The following is a 14843-nucleotide window of genomic DNA, read 5'->3' on the forward strand; positions in this document are numbered from 1 at the left end:
GGCCTTCTGGTCAGACACGACCATGCCCACTCGAGGGTGACTTCATTGCCCAGGGGAGCACAGCAGGAGGAAAGCAACGGGGCTCTGGGGCCCTGCTCCCACCTCTTTCTGTATCTTTGCAACCTCGTCAATACCTTGTTGCAGTCGTCTTGCAGAAAATCGATAAAATGTAGCATGAGCCTGGCCATGTGCTGCTGTAGCACAGCAGCCTTCGGGGTTTGCCCGTTGCCTTTGAGAAGGGCACATGCAAAACCCCCCCAGCCAAAGAGGCCTGGCGGTGGCCGACAGCCTTCCTTTGGCCGTGTGCTCTGTGGGGTATCTGTGCCAACCACCTTTCTGACGGGCAATCCTTTCTTGTCCCAGCTCTCTCTTGACGCGCGCTCTGCCGTTCAACGTGCCGCTGCACCGGCGCGGTCTGCAGCAGCCAGCACTCCCCCACATGCCAGCACTTCGTCCAGCAGCCCAGCCCAGCAGCTGGAGATGAGAGAGGAGCAGAGCCTGAGGAGACTGAGTACGTCTGGTGTATTTCCGGTCTGCCAGAGCGGCGTGTTTTCTGTGCGTCTCTGTATTGGCTGCGCCAGAAGTTCCTCCTCGCTTTAGTGTCACAGAGGCATTTAGGCCTCCCTCCAAGAGCCGGTTGCTGTGCTTTGAGGCAGCAAGAGAGCGCTCGGCGTGTTCCCGCTGCCTCCGAGGGCAGCTGGCACTGGCTTGGCTTTGCCTGGGCTGCCCTCTGTGCCAAAGACAAAAGCAGAGATTGTTTCTGTTGAGCAGAAGGCTGGCACCTAGCGGGTGACTGGGCCCCAGGGAGCTCTCGGGCCCCAGCTATTCTCCGCTGCTGCCATTTCTACGACTGTTCTCACTCCTCCTCTCACTGGTGCACGTTGTTCTCCTAAGTGGCCCTGCCGGTGGCGGCAGGTGCCAGTGCAGAGGCTGCGGAGGCCCTTCCTTAGCTCTGAGGGCCCAGTTCCCAAAGGCCCATCGTTCTGGGTTATCACATGAGCTGCTGTGCTTGAAAGCCGTGAAGTCCTTCTTGGAAAGGCCAGCTGCTGAAAGGTGGAGAAGATGGCCCTCCCGCTCGCTGTTCTCAGCGGCTGGAAGCCAAGTGACTGCAAAGGGCACAGAGCTCCCGACAGTGGGGCTGCATCTTGGATCGTCTGGGGAGCGGCATCTCCCTTTCAAAGTGAGCACCTTGCACTGCTTTTGTCTTTCAGGGAGCATTGTGAGTCTGGGCGAGCCGAGGAGGAAATACTCGGCGTTTGAAGAACTCGGACGAGGGTAAGTCTGACGCCTGCTCCTTACGCAAAACCGTGGGCCCAGTCTCTGGCCGGTGTAGCGTCAAGCGTGACATCAGGCAAGCTGCGAACACGGTCAGACTCTGGCTTTACCTTCTTGCCACCTCTCAGGACTGCTCAGTCACAGCAGTCAGAAGGCATCATCAAAGACAACCTGGTGCTGGCAAGGTCTGCCTTGCTTGCAGCAAGGAGCAGGGCCTGGAAGATGTCCCGCCCCTGCCGCAGTATGCCGGCCTACCAGAGCACCTTGTCACCCGAGAGCTGGCAGATAACACTTCTCCAAGGCAGAGTTTTCCAAGTTCTTCTTCTCCAGTTTTTCCAAAGGGTCCCCCTTAGGCTGGGAACGGAACCGATCGGGCGTGTGCCTTGGAGATTTGTAGCAGCCCTTGGTGTTCACATTGGGCCTCCGTTTTCTCCCGGACACCCTGCATGGCAGAGGGCTGCTGGGCTGTTGTGCTAATGGCGGGGGAGGCGCCGCAGCTGGGCGTTTTCCAAATGCTCCAGGCAGCCTGGGGAGATCTCCTGCCTAGGCTGGCTTTCACCGCCAGGGACTAAAGGGCTTTCTTTTTCTGCTGCTGTTTTCTTTCTAGGGGTTTTGGAGCTGTTTATAAAGCCCTCGACGCCAGCACAGGACAACAGGTAAAGTGTCAATGCCCCCAGCAGATTTTGCAGCTCTGGAGCGCTTTCGCCGCGGCTGCGAGCCTTGGCTGGAGCTTTGGGTGGCCGCTCCATCTCTGCGGCAGAGGCTGCTCCTCTGAAGCACGGACTAGGCTCAGCAGCCTGCAGACGGCATTTGGGACGGGCTTTGGTCCTTCTCCTAAGCTCTGCCCTCTGGCACAGCTGGGCTGCGTCATTGCACAAGCACTCGCTGCGTGTTCCTGGGCATCTCGTGCGACGAGCGCCTTCTCAAGTCAACGGTCTCTCAATGTCCTTTTAGGTGGCCATCAAGAAAATGGCGCTTCAAGAGGAGATGTCCGAGGAGCTGGCTGTCAATGAAATCGTGGTCATGAGGGACAGTAGGAACCCCAATATTGTTACCTACTTAGACAGGTGGGGCTATTCTCATGTCAACGTTCCTTTAGGATACTGCAAGCCCAAAGTGGCAAACCCCTTTGGTTGCTGGCAGAAAATGGAGCTGTTTAGGATTTCTCTCCTCCAGTGCAGGGGAGGAGGTTGCACTTGGTCTGCAATAATCTCTTCTGGCATATGCAGCTTGGAGAGCACTTCCAAAAAGCTGGGTCAGCCCCTCGGGTGACTGGGCTGTGCCCAGGTCCTCTCTCTCCATGCCGGGCTTTTCTTCTTTCAGCTACCTGGTCGACGGGGAGCTCTGGCTGGCGATGGAGTTCATGGACGGCGGCACGTTGTATGATGTACTCGGGGCAGTGTACCTCGAGGAAGGACAGATAGGCGCTGTCTGTCGGGAGGTGAGGGATGCCACTTGTGCTTCCCCTGGCCTGCACAGGATGGCCCTTGTCAACTGGTGGTTAAGAACAGCAGAGATTTCTTGCTCACGGCCTTGCTTTGCTGTTGCTGTCACGACACGGAGAAGAAAGAGCACCTGAAGCCAACTGCCTGCCAGTGTCCCCGCACTTCCTAGGCTCCGTTCTCGCACTCTTACGTACTGCCGTTGTGCTCCGGCGCTCGTGCTCGCTGCCTCACTGGCTCGCTCGCTGTGTCGCACTTGTTTCCTCTTGCCAGCTTTGCCTGGAGCCTGTCTGTGTATCCTGCATTCCTTGCCGCTCCAAGCCTGCACGCTGGTGGCAGAATTTCAAGCTAAGGGCAAAGGAGATGCCCTCAGCTTCAAAGGACAGCAGTGCAGCCCAGATGGCGTGGGATTCTGGAACTGGTCTAACGTGCTGCTTCCTCCTCTGCTGCCACAAGGCTACCAAGAAAATCTTTGCCATGACGCCCCCCAGCCAAAGGGCACGTGCTACGTACCGAAGGGAGGAGGGGCTTTTGGAAGCTCAGATGTGCCTTTGCTTGGAAAGATGGAACACTCGTCTAAGAGTGTTGAAGCAGCAAGCTCTTCCTCTTGACAGCACTAGGATGCTGCGCCCTGGCTCACTAGTCCCTGAGAAAGCTGCCACTCTCGTCGAGCCCGTTCCTTTCTTGCAGGATGCAATCAGGTCCTGAACCTTCACCTTTCCCTTTCTCCTCTCTCGCTCAGTGCCTGCAAGGACTGCATTTCCTTCATTCCCGCCGAGTCATCCACAGAGACGTCAAAAGCTGCAACATTCTTGTGAGCATGGACGGATCTGTGAAATTGGGTGGGTATCCTTGGTGCGGCGCAGCGTTGCCGGGATGCGCTCTGGGGCTGCTCTGGGGTAACTGCCAGTTCTCCAGAAGGGCTGCTTGGCCAGCGCGTGAAACGTGAGGGCATTTTTGAAGTGGCCAGTGCCTTATCTCCCTGGCTGCAGCCCCGCGGAAGCAGAGCACTGCTGCTTTTCCGGCTAGATTCACCGTGGCCTTGTCAGGCTTTGAGCGGGCAATCCTTTGGCTGGGTTTGCCAGTTGTAGCTGGCTTTGACAGGGTTTGTTTTTCTCCGCAGCTGACTTTGGCCTCTGTGCTCAGCTCACCCCTGAGCGCGACAAGTGCAGCTCCAGCGTCGGCACTCCCAGCTGGATGGCGCCGGAAGTCGTGAGAGGAGAAGCCTACGGCCCCAAAGTGGACATCTGGTCACTGGGGATCGTGGGGCTGGAAATGGTGGAAGGGGAAGCTCCTTACCAGAGGGAACCCCGTCTCAGGGTAAGGTGCAGCTTAAAAGTGCGGCTCTGTGTGGAGAGAGCTGTTGTGGCTAGGAAAGGAGCAGGTAGAGTGTCTTCTTCCCTTTTTTGTAGGTTTTAGAACTGATAGAAAGGAACGGGGCCCCAAAACTGCAAAACCCCAGGCAGCACTCGGCTCTCCTGCGCGACTTTCTCCGCTGCTGCCTGCAGACAGATGAGGACAGGCGCTGGTCTGCCCAGGAACTCCTGAAGGTAAGAAAAAGCAAAGCGGCAAAAAGCCCTGCGAGCTGTGGACGCCTGCGTGAAGGGCCAAAGAGGACTGGGGGCCACGTGGGCCTGGGCGAGACAGGTCCGGGACCGGAAGGCGGAGGGGCAGATGGTGCCCTCGGTCCTCTTTGTGCGTCTTCCTGGTAGCAGAGGAACCCTGCTTGAGCCTGTTGGACGCGATCTTGGGAAGTAATGGTTCTTTTTGGTTTTGTTTTTCCTTTGGGCAGCATCCTTTTGTGACCTCAGGCGATCCTGCCTCCAGCCTGGCTGCTCTGATCATCTCAGCCAAGCAAGTGCAGGAAGACTGGAGAGGAGACGCTTGCGCCTGAGGAGGCCTTGCTGCCCCGCCAGCTCAGAGGAGCGACGAGGGGATGTACCGTGTTTAGGAGAAGATTCGGCGGCCATCCCCTGAGTTTTAGAATGAGCTGTTCCGTAGTTAGGAAGTTTATAGTTTTGAGATTTTCTTAGCTTAGCTGGTTTCAGTTAGGACTCTAGACCCCAGAAAGCTTCATTAATGGAGCATTGTTTAGCTAAGAGTAGAGTATTGCTGATGTAGGGGAGCTGAGAATTATCCTTGAGGTAGAAATGGACGAATCGCCATACTGATGATTAAGCTATGAAAGAAAAAGCTGGGACTCAGCAGAACTGGACCAGGCATGAGCTGTCAGCCTGAACAGGTCACCAGGAGGACAGAATGATGAAGATGAAGACGAAGACGAAGATGAAGATGAAGATGAAGAAGTAGCTGGAAGACCCTTGTTTTCAGCCCTTGGTTTCAGCAGGACTGGCAATAAAAAACTGTAAAACCTCCAGAGCCCTGGAAGATTCCCTTCCTTGCCACGCTGTGCCTAAGCTGGGCAGCGCCTTCGAAGCCGTGCGCTCTGGACGGGCTGTCCCGTTGATGGCTTTGCGCTGCTTCCCAGCGGCCCAAGGCTCTCCCCCCTCGCAGAGGGGCCCTGCCCCGCCCCCCGCGCCCCGTGGCCTCTGCCGCCCCGCCCGCCCTGCGCAGATGTTGCCCCCCCCCCCACCCTCCCCCCGTGCCCTGGCATCCCCCAGCGCCAGCCGCCCCTCACGGCGGGGCAGGAGGAGGGAGCAGGCCCCGCTTGTTCCCCTTTCCTGGCGCTCACGGGGCATCGAAGAGCCAAGGAGGGCTGAAACGGCACGTCCCCCAAACGCTTCCCTCTCTGGTCCTTTTGGGGCACTTAACGCGCTCTGCTCAAGGGAGTCCGAGGGCCTACACTCGGCTTTCCCTGCTAAGGTGTCATTCTTCCTTCTGTAAGCTCCACAACTGGCTGGTTGATGTGAGCTGTCTAGGAGATGGGGAAAACGAGACGCTTTCAAATTGGGGGAATTATCCTGGTAAATTACTGCAGTTTTTCAGCAACAGAATTTCAAGGTGCAGCTGGGCCTTTCAGCCATTGCATCGATTTTCAAATGCCACCCGCAGCATGCGAAGTGTGAAGAGCCCAGTGTGAAGCTCCTCAAAGACACTGCAGCACTTGTCCACCAGCAGACAGGACGTGTCTGTGCTGAGTCACCAGAAAAGCAAGCTAAGCCCGGAGCCGTTATTGCACGGGCAAGCAGAGTTGGTTTCCAGAGGAGCTGCATGCACTCGTTTCCCTCTCCCACTCAGTACTTTCTCTCCTCTTTCGAGCTGGCTCCTGGCTTTAACTGGAGCTTTTGACAGAGAAGGGAATGACTGCATCTCATTTTCATTGGGATGTGGCCGTCCAAATGTCTGCAAGGAATCTTACAGGGAGCACGGAGCCTGGGCAAACATCTGTGAGGCTGCAGCTTTTGACTGTTTGAAACAGGCCTTCTTTGGGCTCGGCACCTGCAGGCCACCGCACAGCGGTAGCCGGAAGGCTGCTGCCAGAGCTGCAACACAACAAAAGCGTGGCAGCCCAAGAATCCGCGCGCAGCTCTTCTGCACGTTGTCCAACGTTAAGGTGCCAAAGAAAGAGCAAGCAGGAAGAGAGGAGCTTTGTGTCAGGAGACAAGCCAACATCTCCCTGTCAGAAAGGGAGGTCAGGCTCCAAACTGAGTCAGAGCAAAGGTCAGCATGCACCTACGTGCTCAAGAAGCAACTGCGCACTGCAATACTCCTGGAAACTGATTTCCTTGGCTTCTTTTGTCCCCTAAATGTCATCAAAGCAGTTAGGGCTTTCAGAAGCAACAAAGATGCCAGCAGGAACAAGCACACTTGCTTTTAGTCAAAGCCTTGGGGAGGAAAAGTCACGTTTGCTTGGATTTCTTGGGGCCCTGCTGGATCGGTGCATTTTCGGAGTTACCCCGGGATGCCTTGAGCACTGGCTTATGGACGGTAAGGATTTTTTCTCCTGCTTTACGACTGAGGAGATCTTCCCAGGCTTTTCTTTTGCGTCAGCTGTACAGAAGATTTTGGTTGCTGGGCGTAACTATGCCAACAGACCCAGAGCGGCTGCTATTGTGACGTCAAGGGAGCCGGGCCGCATCACAGTGCTGTCGATGCAACGTTGTCCCGGTGCGCGCGAGGCCTCGTTGTCCAGAGCAGCTCTTTGGCTTGCTCGCTGCAGGAGGACCCTCGTGACTGAGGCGTTCTCAGCAGACGGCCTGCACCCCGAGAGGAGCCTTGGTTTTTCCCCCGGGTGGCATTCAGTGTGCAAACCCGCACAGCACTGCTAGAATGATCGGGCAAGTCTGTGCCGCGGTTTGCACGGTTTTTTCTGTGGCGTATTCCGGCTACTTCCTGACCCACCTGACTCGTAAGTAAAGGTTTATCCTGGGGGTAGCCATCACACGGCGTTTGCTTCACTTTGCTCTTTATGCTTGTTTGTAGTGATGAAGCTGACTTGGGAGCAAAAGTGCCATTAAGATGCCGCTCCTTTGCTAAAGCTCCTGCCAACAGCATCAGCTAAAAAGGGGGTGTCTGCACTCGCTGGCGGGTGCAGAGTATTTGCAACGTAACCTGCAGGGGCCGCGTTCCCTCCACGGGAGAGCGCGTGGCGTTGGACACTGTCATTTCCTCAGCTTGCTGCTTCAGCCGAGACAACCTGCAAATTGCAGGCTGGCAGGGAGTCTCACAAGTACTTCTAAAACTTGGCCAGGAGTGAGGGAAAGCACTTTTTTGCTCCAAATCCTGCCATTAGAGGCCTTGGCTCTCTGCTGTGACCCTTTACGGTGCGCCAAGAGAGCGATTCCCTGGGCGATGAAGTGCAAGCTCCTAACCGGTTAGGCTTTGCTCCTGAACCCAGGAGCTGTTCCTGGGCTGCTTTAGAAGAGAACCGCCACAGCTATGGGGCCCTTTGTGGAAGCTTTCCCGGGGTATCATTTGCAGCAAGTTGATGGGAATTAGTGTATGCAATTTATTTTTAAAAAATAAAAAACAAATAAAACAACAGCAACAACAACAACAACAACAACAACAACAAACGAAAAGAAAGGTTGCAGGAAAGAGAAGAGGAAAAAGCTGCTTGAGCTGTTGGGCAGAACAGAAGCTCTGACTTAAAGGACACTTGGCATTTCTGTGATGGTGTTTCTATTTCTTCAGTGACAAAAGTAGAGAGAGCCTAGTATCGTGTCCTTGTTGTTCTCTTGCTTGCTGTGGGAAAAATCTTGTGTTGCTCCTGGAGGGATGCTGGGAAAGGAAAATGCTCTCTGTTGGGACTGACTTGTCCTGTGGGACTCCCCAGCCACAGGCACTTTTCTAATGGCATCTGGTTCCTTTTCCCTTGCTCGCTGCAGGTCACCTCACACGCGGATGGAGACACGCCCGTCCTTTGGTGAGTGGCAAAGGAACCTCTGACCTTGCTGGCATGTAAGAATTGTGCAGCAAGCTGTGAGCTTGGCCTGTTGCGGTAGAGTGTAGAGTGCCAGCCTGAGAGGCGGAAAGAAAGCCCAAGTCGGTGCTGGCATCAGCAGCAGCAAAGGGAGCACTGGCTCTTTCCTAATTTTCCATTGAAGAGCCTTTCAAGAGATGAAAGGCAAGTGTGGCAGGCCAAAGGTGTCTTGCTGATTCTAGCCAGGGTGGAAGATCAAATGCACAGCAAGACGGAGCACCACCTAATTTGCCCATCTTAAGAGGGTGAATTTCACGACTCAGAATCCCACTTTGATCAAAGTTTCTGATTTCCCCTTAGTCTGGGTGAAAAGAAACCAGCTTCCGGAGCTGACAAGAAAGCAGCTCCTGAAGGACTGGCTGCTCCCTGTCCCTCTCACTGCTGTCTGTCTGCAGGGCTCACCAGCAGGGTCAGCACCTCCTCTGGCTCCCTCTCTTGCTGAGGAAGAGGCTGAAGAGGAGCCAAATGACAAGAAGCCTCCATCTGTTGTCCATCCACAGCCTCAACGTGCAGAGCCAGTAAGTGGCACCTGTGCTTGGCACTGCCTTTGGTGCAGGGCCGAGCTTCAAGTTTCTGACGAGCCAGCCCTTGCCGCTCGTGCCTGAAGATGCTGGGGGCTGTGTGCCTGCCATGACGTAGTGCTGCTTCAGCCAGGCCAGGGACCCCTAGCAAATGGCTTCTGAACTTTCACATTTGAGCGCCATTTTGCCGGGACGCTGAGAGGGCCTGAGAAAGTCTCTTGGGATCAGATGAGAGGCAGCATTGTGCCTTTAAATTGTTGCCAGCGTAGAAGCGAGCCCCTTGGTGCACGGTGTCCCTGCAGGCTCCCCGTGGTCAGCGGCCAGAGACGGTCCAAAGACGCAGTTGACAGCCTTGCAGGATACTTAGGAGACACTGGCCCCTGGGAGGGACCAATTAGCTTCAGGCACAACGTAGACCAGACTGGCCTTCTGGTCAGACACGACCATGCCCACTCGAGGGTGACTTCATTGCCCAGGGGAGCACAGCAGGAGGAAAGCAACGGGGCTCTGGGGCCCTGCTCCCACCTCTTTCTGTATCTTTGCAACCTCGTCAATACCTTGTTGCAGTCGTCTTGCAGAAAATCGATAAAATGTAGCATGAGCCTGGCCATGTGCTGCTGTAGCACAGCAGCCTTCGGGGTTTGCCCGTTGCCTTTGAGAAGGGCACATGCAAAACCCCCCCAGCCAAAGAGGCCTGGCGGTGGCCGACAGCCTTCCTTTGGCCGTGTGCTCTGTGGGGTATCTGTGCCAACCACCTTTCTGACGGGCAATCCTTTCTTGTCCCAGCTCTCTCTTGACGCGCGCTCTGCCGTTCAACGTGCCGCTGCACCGGCGCGGTCTGCAGCAGCCAGCACTCCCCCACATGCCAGCACTTCGTCCAGCAGCCCAGCCCAGCAGCTGGAGATGAGAGAGGAGCAGAGCCTGAGGAGACTGAGTACGTCTGGTGTATTTCCGGTCTGCCAGAGCGGCGTGTTTTCTGTGCGTCTCTGTATTGGCTGCGCCAGAAGTTCCTCCTCGCTTTAGTGTCACAGAGGCATTTAGGCCTCCCTCCAAGAGCCGGTTGCTGTGCTTTGAGGCAGCAAGAGAGCGCTCGGCGTGTTCCCGCTGCCTCCGAGGGCAGCTGGCACTGGCTTGGCTTTGCCTGGGCTGCCCTCTGTGCCAAAGACAAAAGCAGAGATTGTTTCTGTTGAGCAGAAGGCTGGCACCTAGCGAGTGACTGGGCCCCAGGGAGCTCTCGGGCCCCAGCTATTCTCCGCTGCTGCCATTTCTACGACTGTTCTCACTCCTCCTCTCACTGGTGCACGTTGTTCTCCTAAGTGGCCCTGCCGGTGGCGGCAGGTGCCAGTGCAGAGGCTGCGGAGGCCCTTCCTTAGCTCTGAGGGCCCAGTTCCCAAAGGCCCATCGTTCTGGGTTATCACATGAGCTGCTGTGCTTGAAAGCCGTGAAGTCCTTCTTGGAAAGGCCAGCTGCTGAAAGGTGGAGAAGATGGCCCTCCCGCTCGCTGTTCTCAGCGGCTGGAAGCCAAGTGACTGCAAAGGGCACAGAGCTCCCGACAGTGGGGCTGCATCTTGGATCGTCTGGGGAGCGGCATCTCCCTTTCAAAGTGAGCACCTTGCACTGCTTTTGTCTTTCAGGGAGCATTGTGAGTCTGGGCGAGCCGAGGAGGAAATACTCGGCGTTTGAAGAACTCGGACGAGGGTAAGTCTGACGCCTGCTCCTTACGCAAAACCGTGGGCCCAGTCTCTGGCCGGTGTAGCGTCAAGCGTGACATCAGGCAAGCTGCGAACACGGTCAGACTCTGGCTTTACCTTCCTGCCACCTCTCAGGACTGCTCAGTCACAGCAGTCAGAAGGCATCATCAAAGACAACCTGGTGCTGGCAAGGTCTGCCTTGCTTGCAGCAAGGAGCAGGGCCTGGAAGATGTCCCGCCCCTGCCGCAGTATGCCGGCCTACCAGAGCACCTTGTCACCCGAGAGCTGGCAGATAACACTTCTCCAAGGCAGAGTTTTCCAAGTTCTTCTTCTCCAGTTTTTCCAAAGGGTCCCCCTTAGGCTGGGAACGGAACCGATCGGGCGTGTGCCTTGGAGATTTGTAGCAGCCCTTGGTGTTCACATTGGGCCTCCGTTTTCTCCCGGACACCCTGCATGGCAGAGGGCTGCTGGGCTGTTGTGCTAATGGCGGGGGAGGCGCCGCAGCTGGGCGTTTTCCAAATGCTCCAGGCAGCCTGGGGAGATCTCCTGCCTAGGCTGGCTTTCACCGCCAGGGACTAAAGGGCTTTCTTTTTCTGCTGCTGTTTTCTTTCTAGGGGTTTTGGAGCTGTTTATAAAGCCCTCGACGCCAGCACAGGACAACAGGTAAAGTGTCAATGCCCCCAGCAGATTTTGCAGCTCTGGAGCGCTTTCGCCGCGGCTGCGAGCCTTGGCTGGAGCTTTGGGTGGCCGCTCCATCTCTGCGGCAGAGGCTGCTCCTCTGAAGCACGGACTAGGCTCAGCAGCCTGCAGACGGCATTTGGGACGGGCTTTGGTCCTTCTCCTAAGCTCTGCCCTCTGGCACAGCTGGGCTGCGTCATTGCACAAGCACTCGCTGCGTGTTCCTGGGCATCTCGTGCGACGAGCGCCTTCTCAAGTCAACGGTCTCTCAATGTCCTTTTAGGTGGCCATCAAGAAAATGGCGCTTCAAGAGGAGATGTCCGAGGAGCTGGCTGTCAATGAAATCGTGGTCATGAGGGACAGTAGGAACCCCAATATTGTTACCTACTTAGACAGGTGGGGCTATTCTCATGTCAACGTTCCTTTAGGATACTGCAAGCCCAAAGTGGCAAACCCCTTTGGTTGCTGGCAGAAAATGGAGCTGTTTAGGATTTCTCTCCTCCAGTGCAGGGGAGGAGGTTGCACTTGGTCTGCAATAATCTCTTCTGGCATATGCAGCTTGGAGAGCACTTCCAAAAAGCTGGGTCAGCCCCTCGGGTGACTGGGCTGTGCCCAGGTCCTCTCTCTCCATGCCGGGCTTTTCTTCTTTCAGCTACCTGGTCGACGGGGAGCTCTGGCTGGCGATGGAGTTCATGGACGGCGGCACGTTGTATGATGTACTCGGGGCAGTGTACCTCGAGGAAGGACAGATAGGCGCTGTCTGTCGGGAGGTGAGGGATGCCACTTGTGCTTCCCCTGGCCTGCACAGGATGGCCCTTGTCAACTGGTGGTTAAGAACAGCAGAGATTTCTTGCTCACGGCCTTGCTTTGCTGTTGCTGTCACGACACGGAGAAGAAAGAGCACCTGAAGCCAACTGCCTGCCAGTGTCCCCGCACTTCCTAGGCTCCGTTCTCGCACTCTTACGTACTGCCGTTGTGCTCCGGCGCTCGTGCTCGCTGCCTCACTGGCTCGCTCGCTGTGTCGCACTTGTTTCCTCTTGCCAGCTTTGCCTGGAGCCTGTCTGTGTATCCTGCATTCCTTGCCGCTCCAAGCCTGCACGCTGGTGGCAGAATTTCAAGCTAAGGGCAAAGGAGATGCCCTCAGCTTCAAAGGACAGCAGTGCAGCCCAGATGGCGTTGGATTCTGGAACTGGTCTAACGTGCTGCTTCCTCCTCTGCTGCCACAAGGCTACCAAGAAAATCTTTGCCATGACGCCCCCCAGCCAAAGGGCACGTGCTACGTACCGAAGGGAGGAGGGGCTTTTGGAAGCTCAGATGTGCCTTTGCTTGGAAAGATGGAACACTCGTCTAAGAGTGTTGAAGCAGCAAGCTCTTCCTCTTGACAGCACTAGGATGCTGCGCCCTGGCTCACTAGTCCCTGAGAAAGCTGCCACTCTCGTCGAGCCCGTTCCTTTCTTGCAGGATGCAATCAGGTCCTGAACCTTCACCTTTCCCTTTCTCCTCTCTCGCTCAGTGCCTGCAAGGACTGCATTTCCTTCATTCCCGCCGAGTCATCCACAGAGACGTCAAAAGCTGCAACATTCTTGTGAGCATGGACGGATCTGTGAAATTGGGTGGGTATCCTTGGTGCGGCGCAGCGTTGCCGGGATGCGCTCTGGGGCTGCTCTGGGGTAACTGCCAGTTCTCCAGAAGGGCTGCTTGGCCAGCGCGTGAAACGTGAGGGCATTTTTGAAGTGGCCGGTGCCTTATCTCCCTGGCTGCAGCCCCGCGGAAGCAGAGCACTGCTGCTTTTCCGGCTAGATTCACCGTGGCCTTGTCAGGCTTTGAGCGGGCAATCCTTTGGCTGGGTTTGCCAGTTGTAGCTGGCTTTGACAGGGTTTGTTTTTCTCCGCAGCTGACTTTGGCCTCTGTGCTCAGCTCACCCCTGAGCGCGACAAGTGCAGCTCCAGCGTCGGCACTCCCAGCTGGATGGCGCCGGAAGTCGTGAGAGGAGAAGCCTACGGCCCCAAAGTGGACATCTGGTCACTGGGGATCGTGGGGCTGGAAATGGTGGAAGGGGAAGCTCCTTACCAGAGGGAACCCCATCTCAGGCTAAGGTGCAGCTTAAAAGTGCGGCTCTGTGTGGAGAGAGCTGTTGTGGCTAGGAAAGGAGCAGGTAGAGTGTCCTCTTCCCTTTTTTGTAGGTTTTAGAACTGATAGAAAGGAACGGGGCCCCAAAACTGCAAAACCCCAGGCAGCACTCGGCTCTCCTGCGCGACTTTCTCCGCTGCTGCCTGCAGACAGATGAGGACAGGCGCTGGTCTGCCCAGGAACTCCTGAAGGTAAGAAAAAGCAAAGCGGCAAAAAGCCCTGCGAGCTGTGGACGCCTGCGTGAAGGGCCAAAGAGGACTGGGGGCCACGTGGGCCTGGGCGAGACAGGTCCGGGACCGGAAGGCGGAGGGGCAGATGGTGCCCTCGGTCCTCTTTGTGCGTCTTCCTGGTAGCAGAGGAACCCTGCTTGAGCCTGTTGGACGCGATCTTGGGAAGTAATGGTTCTTTTTGGTTTTGTTTTTCCTTTGGGCAGCATCCTTTTGTGACCTCAGGCGATCCTGCCTCCAGCCTGGCTGCTCTGATCATCTCAGCCAAGCAAGTGCAGGAAGACTGGAGAGGAGACGCTTGCGCCTGAGGAGGCCTTGCTGCCCCGCCAGCTCAGAGGAGCGACGAGGGGATGTACCGTGTTTAGGAGAAGATTCGGCGGCCATCCCCTGAGTTTTAGAATGAGCTGTTCCGTAGTTAGGAAGTTTATAGTTTTGAGATTTTCTTAGCTTAGCTGGTTTCAGTTAGGACTCTAGACCCCAGAAAGCTTCATTAATGGAGCATTGTTTAGCTAAGAGTAGAGTATTGCTGATGTAGGGGAGCTGAGAATTATCCTTGAGGTAGAAATGGACGAATCGCCATACTGATGATTAAGCTATGAAAGAAAAAGCTGGGACTCAGCAGAACTGGACCAGGCATGAGCTGTCAGCCTGAACAGGTCACCAGGAGGACAGAATGATGAAGATGAAGACGAAGACGAAGATGAAGATGAAGATGAAGAAGTAGCTGGAAGACCCTTGTTTTCAGCCCTTGGTTTCAGCAGGACTGGCAATAAAAAACTGTAAAACCTCCAGAGCCCTGGAAGATTCCCTTCCTTGCCACGCTGTGCCTAAGCTGGACAGCGCCTTCGAAGCCGTGCGCTCTGGACGGGCTGTCCCGTTGATGGCTTTGCGCTGCTTCCCAGCGGCCCAAGGCTCTCCCCCCTCGCAGAGGGGCCCTGCCCCGCCCCCCGCGCCCCGTGGCCTCTGCCGCCCCGCCCGCCCTGCGCAGATGTTGCCCCCCCCCCCCACCCGCCCCCCGTGCCCTGGCATCCCCCAGCGCCAGCCGCCCCTCACGGCGCGGCAGGAGGAGGGAGCAGGCCCCGCTTGTTCCCCTTTCCTGGCGCTCACGGGGCATCGAAGAGCCAAGGAGGGCTGAAACGGCACGTCCCCCAAACGCTTCCCTCTCTGGTCCTTTTGGGGCACTTAACGCGCTCTGCTCAAGGGAGTCCGAGGGCCTACACTCGGCTTTCCCTGCTAAGGTGTCATTCTTCCTTCTGTAAGCTCCACAACTGGCTGGTTGATGTGAGCTGTCTAGGAGATGGGGAAAACGAGACGCTTTCAAATTGGGGGAATTATCCTGGTAAATTACTGCAGTTTTTCAGCAACAGAATTTCAAGGTGCAGCTGGGCCTTTCAGCCATTGCATCGATTTTCAAATGCCACCCGCAGCATGCGAAGTGTGAAGAGCCCAGTGTGAAGCTCCTCAAAGACACTGCAGCACTTGTCCACCAGCAGACA

At 56.2% G+C, this 14843-nt stretch overlaps 2 protein-coding genes and 2 long non-coding RNA genes across 4 annotated transcripts; all 4 read left to right on the forward strand.

Moving 5' to 3' along the window:
- Positions 1-166: 166 nt before the first annotated feature.
- LOC125318679 (serine/threonine-protein kinase PAK 3-like) lies at positions 167-5092 on the forward strand. Its single transcript, XM_048289629.1, has 9 exons — positions 167-511; positions 1212-1275; positions 1883-1931; positions 2230-2342; positions 2599-2716; positions 3460-3559; positions 3841-4037; positions 4130-4267; positions 4510-5092. Exons 1-9 carry the CDS (start codon positions 175-177, stop codon positions 4609-4611), a joined length of 1218 nt encoding a protein of 405 aa, XP_048145586.1. The 5' UTR covers positions 167-174; the 3' UTR covers positions 4612-5092.
- Positions 5093-6797: 1705 nt separating this feature from the next.
- Positions 6798-8590, forward strand: LOC125318847. Its single transcript, XR_007200516.1, has 3 exons — positions 6798-7026; positions 8006-8043; positions 8496-8590. It is a non-coding gene; the product is annotated as an uncharacterized LOC125318847 (long non-coding RNA).
- Positions 8591-9207: 617 nt separating this feature from the next.
- LOC125318758 (serine/threonine-protein kinase PAK 3-like) lies at positions 9208-13149 on the forward strand. Its single transcript, XM_048289689.1, has 8 exons — positions 9208-9555; positions 10256-10319; positions 10927-10975; positions 11274-11386; positions 11643-11760; positions 12504-12603; positions 12885-13086; positions 13146-13149. Exons 1-8 carry the CDS (start codon positions 9219-9221, stop codon positions 13147-13149), a joined length of 987 nt encoding a protein of 328 aa, XP_048145646.1. The 5' UTR covers positions 9208-9218.
- A 19-nt stretch (positions 13150-13168) lies between these two features.
- On the forward strand, positions 13169-14136 carry LOC125318774. The gene is made up of 2 exons (XR_007200497.1): positions 13169-13311; positions 13554-14136. It is a non-coding gene; the product is annotated as an uncharacterized LOC125318774 (long non-coding RNA).
- Positions 14137-14843: the final 707 nt, after the last annotated feature.

Source organism: Corvus hawaiiensis, chromosome 31 (assembly GCF_020740725.1).
Source record: "Corvus hawaiiensis isolate bCorHaw1 chromosome 31, bCorHaw1.pri.cur, whole genome shotgun sequence".
In the NCBI taxonomy this organism is placed as follows: Eukaryota; Metazoa; Chordata; class Aves; order Passeriformes; family Corvidae; genus Corvus; species Corvus hawaiiensis.

What these genes read in the sequence shown, in the direction of transcription:
- LOC125318679 (XM_048289629.1), top strand. Translation starts at nt 175, where the DNA reads ATGAGCCTGGCCATGTGCTGCTGTAGCACAGCAGCCTTCGGGGTTTGC. An exon ending in ACGCCAGCACAGGACAACAG is followed by an intron (nt 1,932 to 2,229) that starts GTAAAGTGTCAA and finishes ATGTCCTTTTAG; the next exon opens with GTGGCCATCAAGAAAATGGC. An exon ending in ATTGTTACCTACTTAGACAG is followed by an intron (nt 2,343 to 2,598) that starts GTGGGGCTATTC and finishes TTCTTCTTTCAG; the next exon opens with CTACCTGGTCGACGGGGAGC.
- LOC125318758 (XM_048289689.1), top strand. Translation starts at nt 9,219, where the DNA reads ATGAGCCTGGCCATGTGCTGCTGTAGCACAGCAGCCTTCGGGGTTTGC. An exon ending in ATTGTTACCTACTTAGACAG is followed by an intron (nt 11,387 to 11,642) that starts GTGGGGCTATTC and finishes TTCTTCTTTCAG; the next exon opens with CTACCTGGTCGACGGGGAGC. An exon ending in GGACGGATCTGTGAAATTGG is followed by an intron (nt 12,604 to 12,884) that starts GTGGGTATCCTT and finishes TTTTCTCCGCAG; the next exon opens with CTGACTTTGGCCTCTGTGCT.